General features: G+C 41.2%; 1 protein-coding gene across 3 annotated transcripts in view; it reads right to left on the reverse strand.

Annotated features, from left to right (window-relative positions):
- Nucleotides 1–15,417, reverse strand: part of FARP1 (FERM, ARH/RhoGEF and pleckstrin domain protein 1) — a 202,369-nt gene that overhangs the window by 151,098 nt on the left and 35,854 nt on the right. For all 3 annotated transcript variants that reach the window (XM_042839169.1, XM_042839168.1, XM_042839167.1), the window contains exon 2: nt 10,724–10,919. In XM_042839169.1, coding sequence (XP_042695103.1) covers nt 10,724–10,894 — 171 coding nt within the window. In that variant the 5' untranslated portion in view covers nt 10,895–10,919. The remainder of the gene's footprint in view (nt 1–10,723; nt 10,920–15,417) is intronic.

Consider the following 15,417-nt stretch of genomic DNA (forward strand, 5'->3'; position numbering starts at 1 on the left):
GAACTAAGGCAGTTCAGTACAGCAAAGGTGTTAACTGACCCATCAAAGGGTCATTCCCTCCACCCAGGAAAATGCTGAACTGTTTCCTCTATAACCTTTTCCACTTCTCCTGGCTAAACTGTGTATATGTGATCTTCCCTGTAAGGAAATGTAAGTAGTACAGATTGGAAATGCTCTGCAAAGAGGTGACCTTTCTTCTGAAAGGTATGTATCTGTTCAAAGTTATTTATTTCATGAAACAGACACAAGAAGGAACAGCAATGCAAGACTCAGTTCATGTTAAGTGAAACAAGACTATCCTCTCTTAGCTCTGTTTGACTATTAACAGCAATCCAGTTTGACTTCGTTCAAAAAGTTTGAAAATCCACTTGTTCCACATCAGGTGTAACTCTAGAAGAATTTCATGGCATTTTCAGCACTGTTGTTTTGTTTTTTTTTTTGCTGTTGTTGACTTTTTTAAGCAGCTACAACTATGAAGTCTCCCCCTGCTCACAAATCCTGCTTTCCTGCAGCCTGATGTTTCTACCTTGCTCTTCTTCAGACTGCCAGGATTACCAAGCTAAACGTGCTATTCCAATCATCTTCAATTTTAGTTTTAGAAGTTTCCATAGACTTTCAAGGGACATGAACACAAAATAATCATTTGACATGAAGTAAAAAATTAAAACCCTGAATGGTTTGACAAACTCTAGAACAGAAGCAAGCTTAAAACATCTCATTTATGAACGACGTTTCATCTAACAAGGGTTAGATGAGATGGCAGTTGGAGGACAGAAGGGAATAAAAACAAGCATCAATGTGTAACGAAACACTAAAATACCAAGAGTCCTTTAAAAGCAAAAGATGTCCCCTTTATTCATGAAGAACAAGCTTCTGAAAACTACACAGCATCCAAACACAAATACTGTCCACCATCTACCAGATGGAGATTATTTCAAATAAGCTCATTGAGAACCACATGAAGGTATTATAGCATGAGAGCAGCACCGGACTTATAAAAGGAAAGCAAATTGAAGATCAAAAGAAGAAAGGACTCCAGGATCAATCAGAAAACTACGTGAGAAGGCAGCAGTGAAAAAGTAAGGAGAAAAACTGCCTACTGCTGTGTATTGCATGAATATCTTGCCCATGAACATTCAAAAAATCAAAGGGCATCCTAGCTTGTATCAGAAATAGTGTTGCCAGCAGCAGGGAGGTGATTGCCTCTCTGTACTCAGCACTGGAGAGGCCACACTTTCAGTTATACGTCCAGTTTTGAGCACCTCACTACAAGAAAGAAATGAGGTCCTCAAGCGTGTCCAGAGAAGGGCAGCAAAGCTGGTGAGAGGCCTGCACAAACCTTATGAGGAGCAGCTGAGGGAACTGAGAATGTTTAGTTTGGAGAAGAGGAGGCTCAGGGGAGACCTGACTGTCCTCTACAATTATCTGAAGGAAGTTGTGGCAAGGTGGGATCGGCCTCTTCTCCCACATAACTAGTGATAGGATGAGAGGGAATGGCCTCACGTTCTGCCAGGGGAGATTCAGGTTGGATATTAGGAAAAATTTCTTCTCCCAAAGAATGGTCAGCCACTGGAACAGGCTGCCCAGGGAGGTGGTGGAATCATCGTCCCCAGCGGTGTTCAAGAAATACTGAGAGATGCTGTACTGAGGGACATGGTTTAGTGGGGAAACGCTGGTGGTAAGTGGACAGCTGGGTCTGGATGATCTCGGAGGTCTTTCCCCATCTTGGTGATTCTGTGATTCCATGAGAATATTTGCATCTGCCAACAGGCCATCAAAAAGCAAACTGGCACTAAGTCATAATTCCCAGTTTCCTATTTATACTCTGGAAGTGTTATGTTTGTGCAATTTCTATCAGCTAAAGCCTCTTTTTAAGGGATGTGAATAAGAAAGGGAGATATTGTAATCTACTTCTGCTGCTGCTGTTTATATTTGTTATCATGCATTTCACGTGTGTCTCATGCATCACTTTTTATTCAAAATTGACGTATTTATCCAGGAATGACTTTAACACACTAGCCTTATTCAGATAGCTACAAAGACCTTGGCAGACATTTCCAGCCATGCATTTTATGTGATTTATGCACTGTCATGTAAAAAGCAATATTTAATTGTGTGTACGTGCTGTAATCACAGCCTTGTCAAGGCATCCCATTGGAGCAATGGAGACAAGCTGACAGCTAAGCAGCCTACTACTAAGCCTTCTAAAGTTTTTTAAACCTGGAAACTAGTTGGAACCCCTTTAGAGAGTATCAGATTTGTCTTGCAGATGAATGTGGATGAGAATTTAATTATCAGAGAAACACAGAGAAATTCTTTAGTTTTGTGCAGATCTGAAGTGATGGATTCTTGCTCCCCCAAACAACCTAACATGTGATTTGTAGTAACAGCATCCTGACACTGCACTACGGAGCACTGGAACAGGCTGCCCAGGGAGGTGGTGGAGTCTCCTTCTCTGGAGATGTTCAAGACCTGCCTGGATGCCTACCTGTGCGACCTGGTGTAGGGAACCTGCTTTGGCAGGGGGGTTGGACTCGATGATCTCTGGAGGTCCCTTCCAACCCCTACAATTCTGTGATTCTGTGAAGGAAGTCACTGTCACAATGAAGGTGGTTGAAGACCCAGAAGGAGATATGCTCAGGACTCAAAAATTTTTCTGCACTGCTATCTCCCACTAGTCTGGTGAATATCACTAACAAGCAATTGAACCACCAGTTGCAAAGAAGCTGCAGAAAGGCAAAGAAGACAAGGAGGATAAGCAATAAAAGGTATGTTTAAGTGCCAAGCAAGGAATCACTAGAATGCAAACCAATGTAAAGTCAGATATTTATGCGTTATAATGGTTGGAGTCCCATAGCACACTTGTTCTCTCTTTCATCTTTGCAGCTTTGTATGACTACAGCAGCTTCACTCAAATCTGAAGCCCTGCCAGGACAATCTTGCACCTTTCCTCCTCTCTGTTGTACCAACACAAGCATCAACCTCATCTTGTAGTAAGCTGCTGGTTCCAGCTAAGCTGATGGAAATGAAGCTTTTTAAGCAGGATTGGCCCTGTGAGCTGCTTTAGCACAGGGCCAGACAAGCATCTCTGCCAGTGCAGCAGGGAGACGGGTCAACGCCATCTCCAGCAGCTGCTGAGGCTGCGGCTCCATCAGCTCAGCAGCCCAGGCATCCTGCAGACACAGGGAGCTAGAGAGAGCTTGTGGCAGAGCTGAGGTCTGAGAAAAGAAAAAGCGCAGGGTGAAGCCTGATGATCACATGGGCATAAAGCCCAAAGACAAATATCCCAAGCTAAATGGCACAGAAAGACTGCATGCAGAGCAAAGAACCAAGAGCAGACAAATAAACCTGGAGAGAGGCGCTTCAACAGCCTGTGTTATCATCAGGCAAAAATTGTTAACACGTGACAATATCCAACAGACAATGCATTAAAAAGGAAAGAATGGACAATTCATAAAATTTTGCTACTATTTTATTCTGCATTGCTCTAGCCTTTGTTTATACAAGCTGCTTTCCACTCTGTTCAAAATAATGGAAGACAGCAACTGAAAAGGGATTCTGCGATAAAAGCGCCTTCATCTCTCAAACAGGCGAGAGAATAAGTTACAGGGAGATCTGCTTTTACCTGAAATACAAGTTATTGAAATTCAGTGCTCTGAATGGCCATTCATCGAGCTGCGTGATATAATCACATACCAGTGATGCTTCACATCTGATCCCAAGTTCCTTGATCTTTTGCTCAAGTTTTAGTGCAAGAGCATAAGCTGGGTGCACTTTGAAATGCCTGAAGTCTAACATGAGATCGTACTCTTGCAGAGCACCATCCTTACACTGCCATTCCTGAGCTGCAGACAACACGGCTATTTAAACAATCATGCTCAGGGGAGAGGTGGGGAGGAGGGAAGGGGGAAGGCAGCTATTTTCACCCAAAGCTTATCTAGCTCATTTATTATGTCCTTGCAGAGCGTATGGCTAGAAGCAAAGACAACTGCTTTTCACACAAAGCTTAAGGAAAATAACCTAAGCTCGACCGCCTTTTCAAGCAAAGAATGGGCTTAAGTAAATTAATGATGGCATGCATTTGCACCACCGCAGCACAGCAGTAATGCATCATTCCTCCAAAGCATGCTTTGCTTTGCAGCTTCCCTGTTACAACCAGGAGAGAGAAAAGCAGCACTATGGCAGGTATTATGTATCCACCAGCACAGCTGGCCACCTACCAGATACAAAGACTCACCACTTCCCATGGATAGGGGCTAAAAGGAAACAAAGGAAGGTGTACAACAACTTAGGTGCCTAGACGATAAATGAACATCAAGCTATTGCCCTATGCTCCCCTTATAGGGATATACAAGAAACTCCAGGGAGCAATTAATCTTGTCCTAAAACACGAATCTGAGTCAGGGATGATGAACAGCCTGTTGAAGGTACTATGTTTTCACCCTTAACTAGGAAGCAGTGAGTGATTAGTTGAGAGTCTGACATCAAGTTTTAAAATCTTTAAAGCCAGAACAGACAACTCTCACTCTCAGAGGGGAAGAAGGAAACAGACAACAGCTCAGCTCCCCTCCTTCTTCTGACCCAGGTTAAAACATCCCTCCCAATACATCTTGAGCAGGAAATCAGAGAATCAGAGAATCACCAATCAACCAAGGTTGAAAAAGACCTCCAAGATCATCCAGTCCAACCGTCCACCTACCACCAGTATTTCCCCACTAAGCCATGTCCCTTAGTACAACATCTAAATGTTTCTTGATCATCTCCAGGGACAGTGACTCCACCACCTCCCTGGGCAGCCCATTCCAGCACCTGACCACTCTTCTGGAGATCAAATTTTTCCTAATACACAACCTGAATCTCCCCTGGTGCAACTTGAGGTCATTCCGTCTAGTTCTATTGCTAGCTATGTGGGAGAAGAGGCCAACCCCTACTTTGCCATAACCTCTTTTCAGGTAATTGTAGAGAGCTATAAGGACTCTGCTGCATCGGTCTCTACACTTCAGTGGCGACCCACTCAGTCTGAAAATGCACTGGATTCGTTAGCAATTGCAATTACATTTCCACTCATTGTGTTCATTCTACAGAATACTGTAACAATCAAACCAGCAAACTATGAAAAACGAACATTTCAAAAAAAAAAAACCAAAAAAAGAAACAGCATTTTAAAACAGTCTGCTTCTTCAGTTTATAGAATTTCGCTTCCAAAGAATTTTCTCTTTTCAAAAGCACATAAATTATTACCACAAGTAACCAAAAATTCATAGAATCATAGAATCACAAGGTTGGAAAGTACCTCCAAGATCATCTAGTCCTGCTGTCCCCCCATTACCATTGCTACCAAAAGCTTCTAAAATATATCTCGTAGCTCCTCATCCAGACAATCCTCACCTCATTCCTGCCTTTCCTGACATTCTAATCATGTTTTGAGAAAAAAAAAAAAATCAGTTTACTGGGTGTTCCCTAATACTCTTCTGTGAAAAACACAACTGATGTGTTTCAGAATTAGAAAAAAAAATGCTTCCCTTACAATTTCAGAACATCCAGTGGGGTTGGTGTGACAATCAGTTAATGTTTAAATGCTTGATTTCCACCGCAAATAGTCTGACAGTGATAGCCAAATAATTTCAGTCATGTGAAGAAAAGAAAGTCTCAGGGTGATGAACAACTGACAACTGACCTGCTGTTCATTTCCTAAGCTGGAAAAAAATGCAGTTCATATAACAGTTGGAGCTGCCTAAGAAAGCATAAAACTGTTTCACGTTTCTGCACTGCCTTATTGTCTGATGTCCTTTGGAAATCGTTGTTTTATTCTGAGATACTTTAATGGATATAATATGTGTACTGAGGAGAGGGGTTAATATCTAGGACAGAACAATTAGCACAGCCCATAAATGTTATGGAAAATAACTTACACATTTACAAAATGTAGCTGAAATTTCTTAATAGAGTAACACGATGTCTGTACAAATTTTAAGACAGCACACATAATGTTCGCTGTTAAGTATTTTAATATGAAGCTTCTCCAGACATACTTACACCAGCCTGAAGTTAGCTGGGAGTACCCTTAATAGAAGGTACTTTCCCCACAAAGGGAATATGAGCCACCTTTATATGGTTGCACAAACAAACAAAACCAACCAACCAAAATCCCCACGCCAGACCACGAGCCTTAAGAAATACAGCCCAAGCAGGATTATGAGGTCTTTTTTTTCTTCAGAAGTTTGAGCATGAGGCAATGAAATTCCCTGCCAACGCACATCTGAACTCCAGTGGCAGATAAATACTTGTACACCAAGACCGTTTGGTCTTTATTCTCAGATCTTCTAAAAGAAGTCTCTCTCTTCTTCTGAGAAAGCAAATAGAAACGAAATGTTAACAGCTGATGTTTACTAAGGATTATACCCTCACCCCACTTTCTATTAAGAGACTCCTTTCGCTTAATAAACCAGGTGTTAATCCCTCAAAGTGAATGACATTTTCCAAGCCAGAGTATTTCACTAAGCTTGAACACATTCTGAGGAAAAGACAGTTTACATGAGACAGAAAACAGATGTTTAATAAACTGCGGTAATCTGACAGGCAAGCATGTTTGGTCTTTCCAAAAGACAGCCACAACAAGGAAGCAACTATTTTCTTTTAGACACAATAAAGAGGAGTGTGGTTTGCTTTTGATTAAAGAGACCAGAGCTTTACTGAGAGAAGAAGCCTCACCTCCTGTGATATACTTTGATCTCACCTTTGATGCTAAAGGGAAAAAAACAGCTCTGACTTTCTGTTTAGCACCAACAGCATCATTCCAGTCAAATCAGCACCGTTCACTCCCAGACTCTGATATGACCAGTGACAGGCATCACATCAGTCATGGTTAGACCTGGTCTGAGTCACTGACTCCTACAGCAGCTTCACATGAGAATCGGTAACGCCTTCAGCATCACCTGGAAAGGAACAGCACTGACTCTTTCTGCTTAGGAGTAGTTTTCAAGCAGATTCTGCTTATTTTTATTAATGCTTCAGTGCAAGAAATAATATAAATTTCATAGTGGCATAAGCATTAAGGTGTTGGTTTTGGTTTTTTTTCCAGAATGACCTTCAGTAAATACAACCATCAGCTATTTTTGCTGTCTTTTAAAACTTAACTTCTTATTATACAAACTGGTTTGAACCTACAGGAGAGACCAGGTTAAAAAAAATATATAGGAAAAGACATTATTCTTGCTGTTTTAATAAAATCAACCCCATTCTCTTCAAATTAACCAGATATGAAACTGAACACAATAAAAGCAGAACTGTACATTCCTACATCTCTTGTATAACACAAAACCTGTGTTTGTTGTGTTTCATAAGCCATACAGTTGAAGTGTTAACCTTTCAAAAAATGCCCTAGATCTACCTAGATATGATTATCATTATGTGTACAAATGTGAACAAATGTTCTTCTTCCTTCACATTAGTCATTTTGGTGAAAGCTGTTGTCCGCTCACATAGTGACAAAAAAGACTGCAATTGCTCATTCCATCAGATGGTCATAACTCAACCAATCATCAGCCGAATTTTGGACCTCTGAGCACCTCCAGTTAACGTGCCTAACTAATTTTTTAATTTTTCAGCAAACATAGCCTAATCAGAAGGCACACTTAAAAGCAAAAAAAAGAAGAATAGAAAAGAAAAAAGGAACAGCAATTGATTACACATTTGCATGCAGTCCATTCATAGAGCCACCACCGTGGCCAACAGCTCCAAGCACTGTGTGGGCATTAGCCTTGAGCAAGAGGCCTGATTTTCAGGCACTGACCACCTATTACTGCAGCTGAAGGCAGCTCTTGTCTGAGAGTTCAGGACAGATTTACAGGCCCATACTGATACGTGCTGGACATGGTATAATGAGATAGCACCACAACACAGAAGCTGGTCAAGACTTCTCCGCAGTGAAGGTGAAACAACAGTAGCTACTTCACTTTTAACCAGCAGCACTGGTGAGAGGCATGGAAGTAGGTCATGCTTTTCTGCTGTTATATACAGAGCAGACAAATCTCAAAGATTTTGCTCTAATAACATAGGTTATTTGCATATGGTGAGAGGAAAGGTATTGCCTAAGTGCAATGGGATTTAATTTCGTCCACTGGAAGATAATTAAAACACATAACCCATAAAACAAGACATGAAAAAGATCACATGGACTAAGACTCTGTTCCAGTTTTAACTAATGGGGAGGCTGATGATACAACAACAGAAATTCTAGGAGTAGCAAGGCAGGAGGACTAGGCAGATGGATAGTCCCAATTATTTTACTTCTGTCTCAGAGGTCAGGAAGGAGAAGCACCAGTGTTGGTTTCTATTTTCACAGAGTTCACAAGCAAACAGTAAAGTGGCATAACAAAATTCATACCTTCCTACAAAGTAGAGAGTAAGCAGACACAAAACCAGTCAAAGTTTGCTCTATTTGCTAACAGAGAAAATAACATCCAGCAAAACTCCTGAAGCTGTGAGAAACACAACAGCTGATTGATTTATTCTCGTACTGTATTTGGAAGGTTTAGCCAGGAGCTGAAGTTTCAGAAAAAGCAGCTCAGACCCCCAGTAGTGCAAAAAGCAAACACACAGATGTGCTCAGATATATACGTTTAACATCTCCTGCCACAGCCATACTTGCTGCTCCTAAAATATTCTGTTGAAATGGCATCACTTTCTTTTTTCTCTGTATACTGCACCAATCTGGTAACAAAAAAAAGTATGCTTTTTCAACGTGAATAAACAATTTGTATGCATTGGAAAAAAAATCCACTTCTTTGAGATGGGACTAAAAAATCAATGCCTTTTAGAGTAGACTGAAAATCATGTTTATAGCTCCATTTGGCTACGCATAACTTGGAGACAAAAAGCTTCAGGAATCTGCTCCAAATATTCTGCATATTTCATTAGTTCTGATTTTAAAACCCATTGGGCTCTCATTGAATGGACATAGTTATGAAGTAAATGCCTGAGGAAATATTCACACTGAAGTGATCTGAATGGTTGTTCCAACCTAGGTCTTCCAGAAGCCACTTATGTTTATAAACAGAAAGAAATCTGGGAGTCTTCTAATACTGAAGGTGGAAAAAAATGTTTTCTCAAACTGCTAGAGAAGCAAAGCTAGAGTTACACAGCTGTACTGCAGCCACCTGTTACTCAAGCCTGCTTCTATACAATTTAATGAATGGGATTTGATTTGAAAATAGCTCCTACTAAATGTTTGTTAAAGAGCATTATAAACTTTAATTAATTGTGTTATTTCCTGAGAGTTTTTGAAAGCTTTTAACAGCTAGGAAATAAAATCATCACCTCTCATCTGCCATTTCTGGGAATTTGTACTACATACAACATGCAGCAAAATTCTCATCAGAATGTGGTATTTTAAACTAGAGCTGTATTTTTGAACAGCAGTTTGTACTCCAAAACTACTGATTTTATTCTGCTCACTGCAGATATGCAGCAGGCATTCTGAAGGGTGCAAAACCATATCAAGCTGCTATGCAGGTGACCCTTTCAATTTGTGACAATGCTGTTTACAAATACGTGTCTGGAGAGTTCTCTTTCTACTGCAAGAAATTCTAAGACTGCCCATGCAGTTCCAGTCAACTCACAAATAGCAGCAGAGAGCAGCCCAAGAGGCACGCGCATGTACACACCCACTAAACACCTTACAAACAAGGAAAACTTAATTTTTATGTGGATTTTCCTAATCATAACTCTTTCAACTTTAATACAGGGATAATATTTCACCAGTGAGCGTCAGCAATTTTATACAGCAGTATGCATGTGAGCTCTACACATCTCGCTGGTTACCCCCCATTTCACAAAAGGGAAAACTGAGCCAAAGAAAGCATGGAGGTTACTATGGCAACATAAAATGCACGTAACAAAGGATGAAATTTGAACTCAGGTTTCCAGTTTCCTATTCACTGAATGTCGAGAACTTTGGAACACATACATTCCAGTACTCTTTCATAACAGCAGCGGTGTTCAACAGCCTTACCATGTTAAACACCTGAGCGCAGCATGTTAAAGTCATTAATGGTTGCTAACAGATAGCATAAAACATCCCTGTTACTGTGTTACTGTATCAAAATTAATTCAAACTAATTCCTCTGATCACGAACACACACAGAAAAGCAGCAGTAACTGCGCACTTGGCAAGTACAAACCTAGATTAACATCAGCGTGCAGTGACCGCAGAGAGAAACTTTAGATGAGGTAGCTTTGATTCTTTCCCAGCCCTCACTGCACGTATGAGCACTTGGTGCCTGTATGACTGATAAATTGGTGATAATTTTGATGATTTCAAGTTACCATTGCAAGTAATTGCCAGAGGGCTGGAAAATAAAAGTCATCTAGTGCTATAGTTTATTAGATCAAGAGCACAAGAACAGCAAGGAAATACATCAAGTATTCAGAAAGTAGGGGAAGCCAGTGATGTAATACGTGAAGAGAGAAAAAAAACACCAAAAGACAGTCACTTCCTTTGAAGCTGTTCAAGCAGAAACCAAATACTAACTGTAATTTACAATTCACTTAACTGTTCAATGTTATTCTGTTGCATCATCATACACGCCATTTTCTCTGCAACACAAATCCACTAACCAAAAAATTGCAGAGCAGAAATAAAAAGAGAACTGGTTTTAAACCATGTATTTTGAGAAATGTTTCTCAAAATCAATCCTCAGCCACCCAAACCTCAGATCCTTACCGGAACTTCAAAAGTTTCTTGCGTGTCATCCAGCATCTGAATTTTGATGGAGATGAGTTTTCCTGGAGGTGTCAGAGGTGGTTTCTGTCCATGCTCCAAGGTACTGATCCCAGCATTCTCCTGAGCTCCTAACCGGGATCCTGCTGTTGGCCTCTGCTCTGTTTCACCCATGTTTAGATAGAAATGTTTCTTATATCTGATAAGGGAAGAAAGGCAAAGAAGACTGTGTCACTTGCAAGAAACAGCTGTTGCGTGTACGCATTATGATATATGCACTTAAAACTGATATGCCACCACGCGACCCTTAGCATGAAGCAATACCGTCCTGAGTATATTTCTATATATCACATAAGGACAGGAAAACCAGGCAAACCTCACACTTTTCAAAATACAGAGGTTCATCACCTACTAGGGTAAGGAAGACGGTCCAGTTGTGGTACCACAAGACAAGAAAAGAGAAACAGTCCTTCTCTCTTGGAAAACGCAACAAGACCACACTGGAAACAGATACTCTGATACATCCTAGATTGCAAAGAGTTATGCTAACTTTATATAATTGCAAATCAGGCTGTTAGCAGCCAAAGCCAGGGCCTCCCAGAACTGTGTGCAGGATGAGGAGTAGATGAGCAACCCACTACCTGCTGAGCAGCCTTTCCTCCCAGCCATATCAGCACTTTCTCTTTTGCTCCTTCCAGTCTCCCCCAGCCCCTGTGCACTTCCACCTTGCTTGGGGGTCAGTGAAGCAGGAAAAAAGAAAGTGTAAAGATGACCCCATTGATATGGCATCAATATTGTGTTTCCTTCAGGGACTAGCTCTGCTCTAGAATATGAAGCCTAACGTGATTCCAATGGCAGGTCAAGGACTGTGAGAACAGCCCATGGAAGGTACAGAAAAAGTCAGAGCAATGTCACTAATAGGGAAAAACACGGTTCCCAGCCTTGCTACTGTTCCTCACAGAGTCCTGTAAGAAGCAAGAGAACCTCAAGGAACGTCCCATGTTAACGGAAGGCTTCACCATTACCAGTTCACCAGCACAGCTCACTGAAAAGGGATGTCTTCTTGGTATCCACAGAAAGAAACCTCAGGAACTGGCTTGCTAATTTTGTTTCCATGCAGCTTTTGCACTACATTATGCAGTGCATCTCTGCCAAATAAATATTCTATCCTAGAAAGGGAGCCAAGCTCCAACAATGATTCAGCATGATTTTTCATTAACTGGCACAGTCTTCAACCTTTTTTTTTTTTTTAATTCAAGGATCATTGGTTTTACTTGTCAATTCTTGCACATCACACCAGAATTTTATTTCAGTTTTTCCCCTGTCATTAGACATTCTGGCCAGGTTTCTGATGCAACCTGCTGCTACTGTCTATTTGTCTTTCTCAGTAATTACATTTCCATTCCCCGTGACTTTTATGTGCTGATCAATGACCATTAAAAAAAAAAGAAACAACAACATACAGAGCACACACAAAGGACAGAAACATAACTTTCTAGTCAAACAGAGGCACAAGGAAAGTACTGCCATTCACAGCCTGATTTTACTCTGAGGTTAAGATTATTGAGAAGCCTATGGCAAAAAAAAGCACAATATTGTCTTACGTACTGAAATGTCTCACCAGTTTTACAGTATACTATAAAGAACAGTGGTATAAAGTGCCACGTAATAAGACACCATAAGGAGGGAATAAAAACAAGCCTGTCTTTAGCAGGATATACTATTTACTGCACATCACTCTTCCACTTCCTGACTAATCTGTTCCCACAGACTTCACCCAGCAAGCAGCTGGGTGTAAAAGTTTTTTAAACAGTGCTTTGATTAACAGAGAAGAAGAAATGCATTAGCTGAGAAGGCAGGGAATGAAAAACTAGGGACCACACACCTCTCTGTCTCAACTCGACAGGCACAAGTAAAGGAGAACCAAAAGCCAGCGGGAAACATAGAAACTTGCTCACAGGACAACACAGTCAGTTCATCTGAGTGCCACAAACTGGTGACTTCTACAACCAGACAGCAATACTACTGCAACCCAAGCGCAAGCCAAATAGCAATGAAGCAAATGCAATTCAATTTTCATCAACTGGCACTGTGATGTAAAACACAAACTGAATCGATTCAATTGATTCTATTCTTTAAAATTAATTAAATTAAAACCTTTTATGAGTCAAGAGGCGTCAACAAGAAAGCTGCAGTTGGAGGCAGAAATTGCAGGAAGACAAAAGACAAAGCTGCAGAGCAATACTCTACGTACACTTATAAGTAAATCTGACTTGCCTGCATCTAAGTACACAGGAAAGTTTAAGCACACACAGTGACTGAAAATGTCACTAGACACAAAGATACTGTTCTACAGCCTTGTTAATTCAAAAGCTGTTTTAGGAGTTCTCCTGAAGTCACCGTATGCCATATACACCACCAGTACTGAAGAAAGGACTTCCACAATGGCTGTGTTATTACATCAGTCTTTGGCTGGTTATATTTCATACAAAGGAAATCTGTTCTATTTATCAAATCCAAAATGGAGGAATCAATCCACTGCAATTCAAGTGATACCATTAAATAATCAACATCAGGAAATACTCTGGAGCTCACACCTTTCTGTAAATGTTCCTCTGTCTGGATGATCCAGTGGCCCACACACGTTCAGAATGGCAAATAGACTTGATGAAATATGGAAAAAGGATCCAAGATTAGGAGCCAAAAGAAACATGAAGGAAAAGTGTAGGCCAAACCACTTCACATACATAGCTTAGATGGCTTTTATTATTACTATTAGCAGTTCACAATATAGTAACTCTTATATAATATAAGAGGGCTGCTCTAAGTCATGCCTCCCCATTTTAATATGTTGGCCCATAACATCAGAGATGGATGGTGGTGGTAATACAGCAGATGCTGACCCTTCCCACCAGTATCCCATTACACAGTGTTGCTGTGTGACAGATGGCAGCAGAGGGGCAGTCCGACAGAACGGCGTCTGACATGGAAGAGTGTATGAAGCAAAAGGATGTCACTGAATTCCACCATGTGGAAAAAACAGCATCTATTGGCACTCATAGACACTTGCTGAACATCATGGAGACCAAGTAGTGGGTGTGAGCACAGTGAAGTGGGTGGCGCATTTCAGCAGTGGCAACAGTGACATGAAAGACAAGCCACGTTCTGAGCAGCCACGCACAGCTGTCATAGCACAGAATGAAGAGTGACTCAAGCAGCTTATCTACATCATTTGGCTAATACTGGTCACTATATTGAAAAAACAGTGTTTTGTAGCTCCAACATGTTACTGTGCACTTTATAACTCTTGCAGTTTCCATGAAAATAAATAGGAGGCATTACTTTTAGAGCAACTTCTGAAAGTTGCAGCCATTCAGTTACATATGCACGCTTCACTCTGGAAGAAAAGATCATTAAGTATGAGCCATCACAATCATAAGCTTCTGCTACTTGCAAACTAGAAGCAGACCTTTTCCCTTTTTCAATCTCTGCCTCACATACACACACATGCAAATATCAGCATGCTACAGTGGACATTATTAAAGTTTTCACAGAATCACAGAATGGCCAGGGTTGGGAGGGACCTCAAGGATCATGAATCTCCCCTGCCACATGCAGGGCCACCAACCTCCCCATTTCATACTAGACCAGGCTGCCCAGGGCCTCATCCAACCTGGCCTTGAACACCTTCAGGGACAGGGCATCCACAACCACTCTGGGCAGCCTGTTCCAGCACCTCACCACTCTCTCTATAAAGAATTTCCCCCTGACATCCAACCTAAATCTTCCCTCCCTCAACTTAAAACCATTTCCCCTTGTCCTGCAGTTATCTACCCTTTCAGAGAGCTAATGTATGATGCTAGTCTCACTCATTACGGCTCTTTCAACTCTGGTTCAATATGTTTATTATGCCTTTATATAAAATGGGCCTTAAAGATGGCAATTACCCACTCTAAAATAATACAGCATATTGCCAGGCTGCATACTTCTCTCTAAATCACTTTGATCTAGATGACCAAGAAGGTTACAGAACGCAACAGAACAGCAGTGAGCAAATATTAAGCAAGTACAAGGGGATTAGGCTACCTAACGTCTGTCACAATGAGAAGGATCAAATCTGGACACTGGATGGGGAATTTTAAAGACACTCTCAACCTCCTCAGACCCTTCACTGAGCCAATGAACCTTAATAATCCAAAAGAAAATAATTTAGTGTTCTGTTCTTTGCTGGGTTTACAAATTAAATTGGCTCCTGGCACACTGGCTAACCTAAAGCCAGGGTGAGCTGAGCACAGCCTGCAGTTCTTGCAGCTGCAGGCAAGCCGCTAGCTCAACTCAATCCACCCCACACAAGGCTCCCCACAGCACCAGGAGGGTAGCCACTACAGAAAACCACATGTGTCACCAGATAAATTAGTAAACGTGTTTTTGTCCTGAGCACATGTTAACAATCCATTTACACAGACACTACATGTTCAGACAAAAACGTCAAGTTCTGCGTGTACACTTCTGCAGTAGCTGGACAAAGGCCAAGACAGGCCTTAGCACAGTACCACTCACGTTGTCAGTGCTCAAACCCAGGCCCCATCAGGTGCATTTTATAGCACTTGGAAACTTCGTTTGACCTGAACCTTTCATGTATTTTACTTTGTCAGAGGGAAACACAATTAAAGTGACCTGGCAGTAGCCTAAAAGGA

The sequence above is a fragment of the Centrocercus urophasianus genome, unplaced genomic scaffold, assembly GCF_019232065.1.
Source record: "Centrocercus urophasianus isolate 14NV4802_14NV808 unplaced genomic scaffold, USGS_Curo_1.0 seq_9, whole genome shotgun sequence".
Lineage (NCBI taxonomy): Eukaryota > Metazoa > Chordata > Aves > Galliformes > Phasianidae > Centrocercus > Centrocercus urophasianus.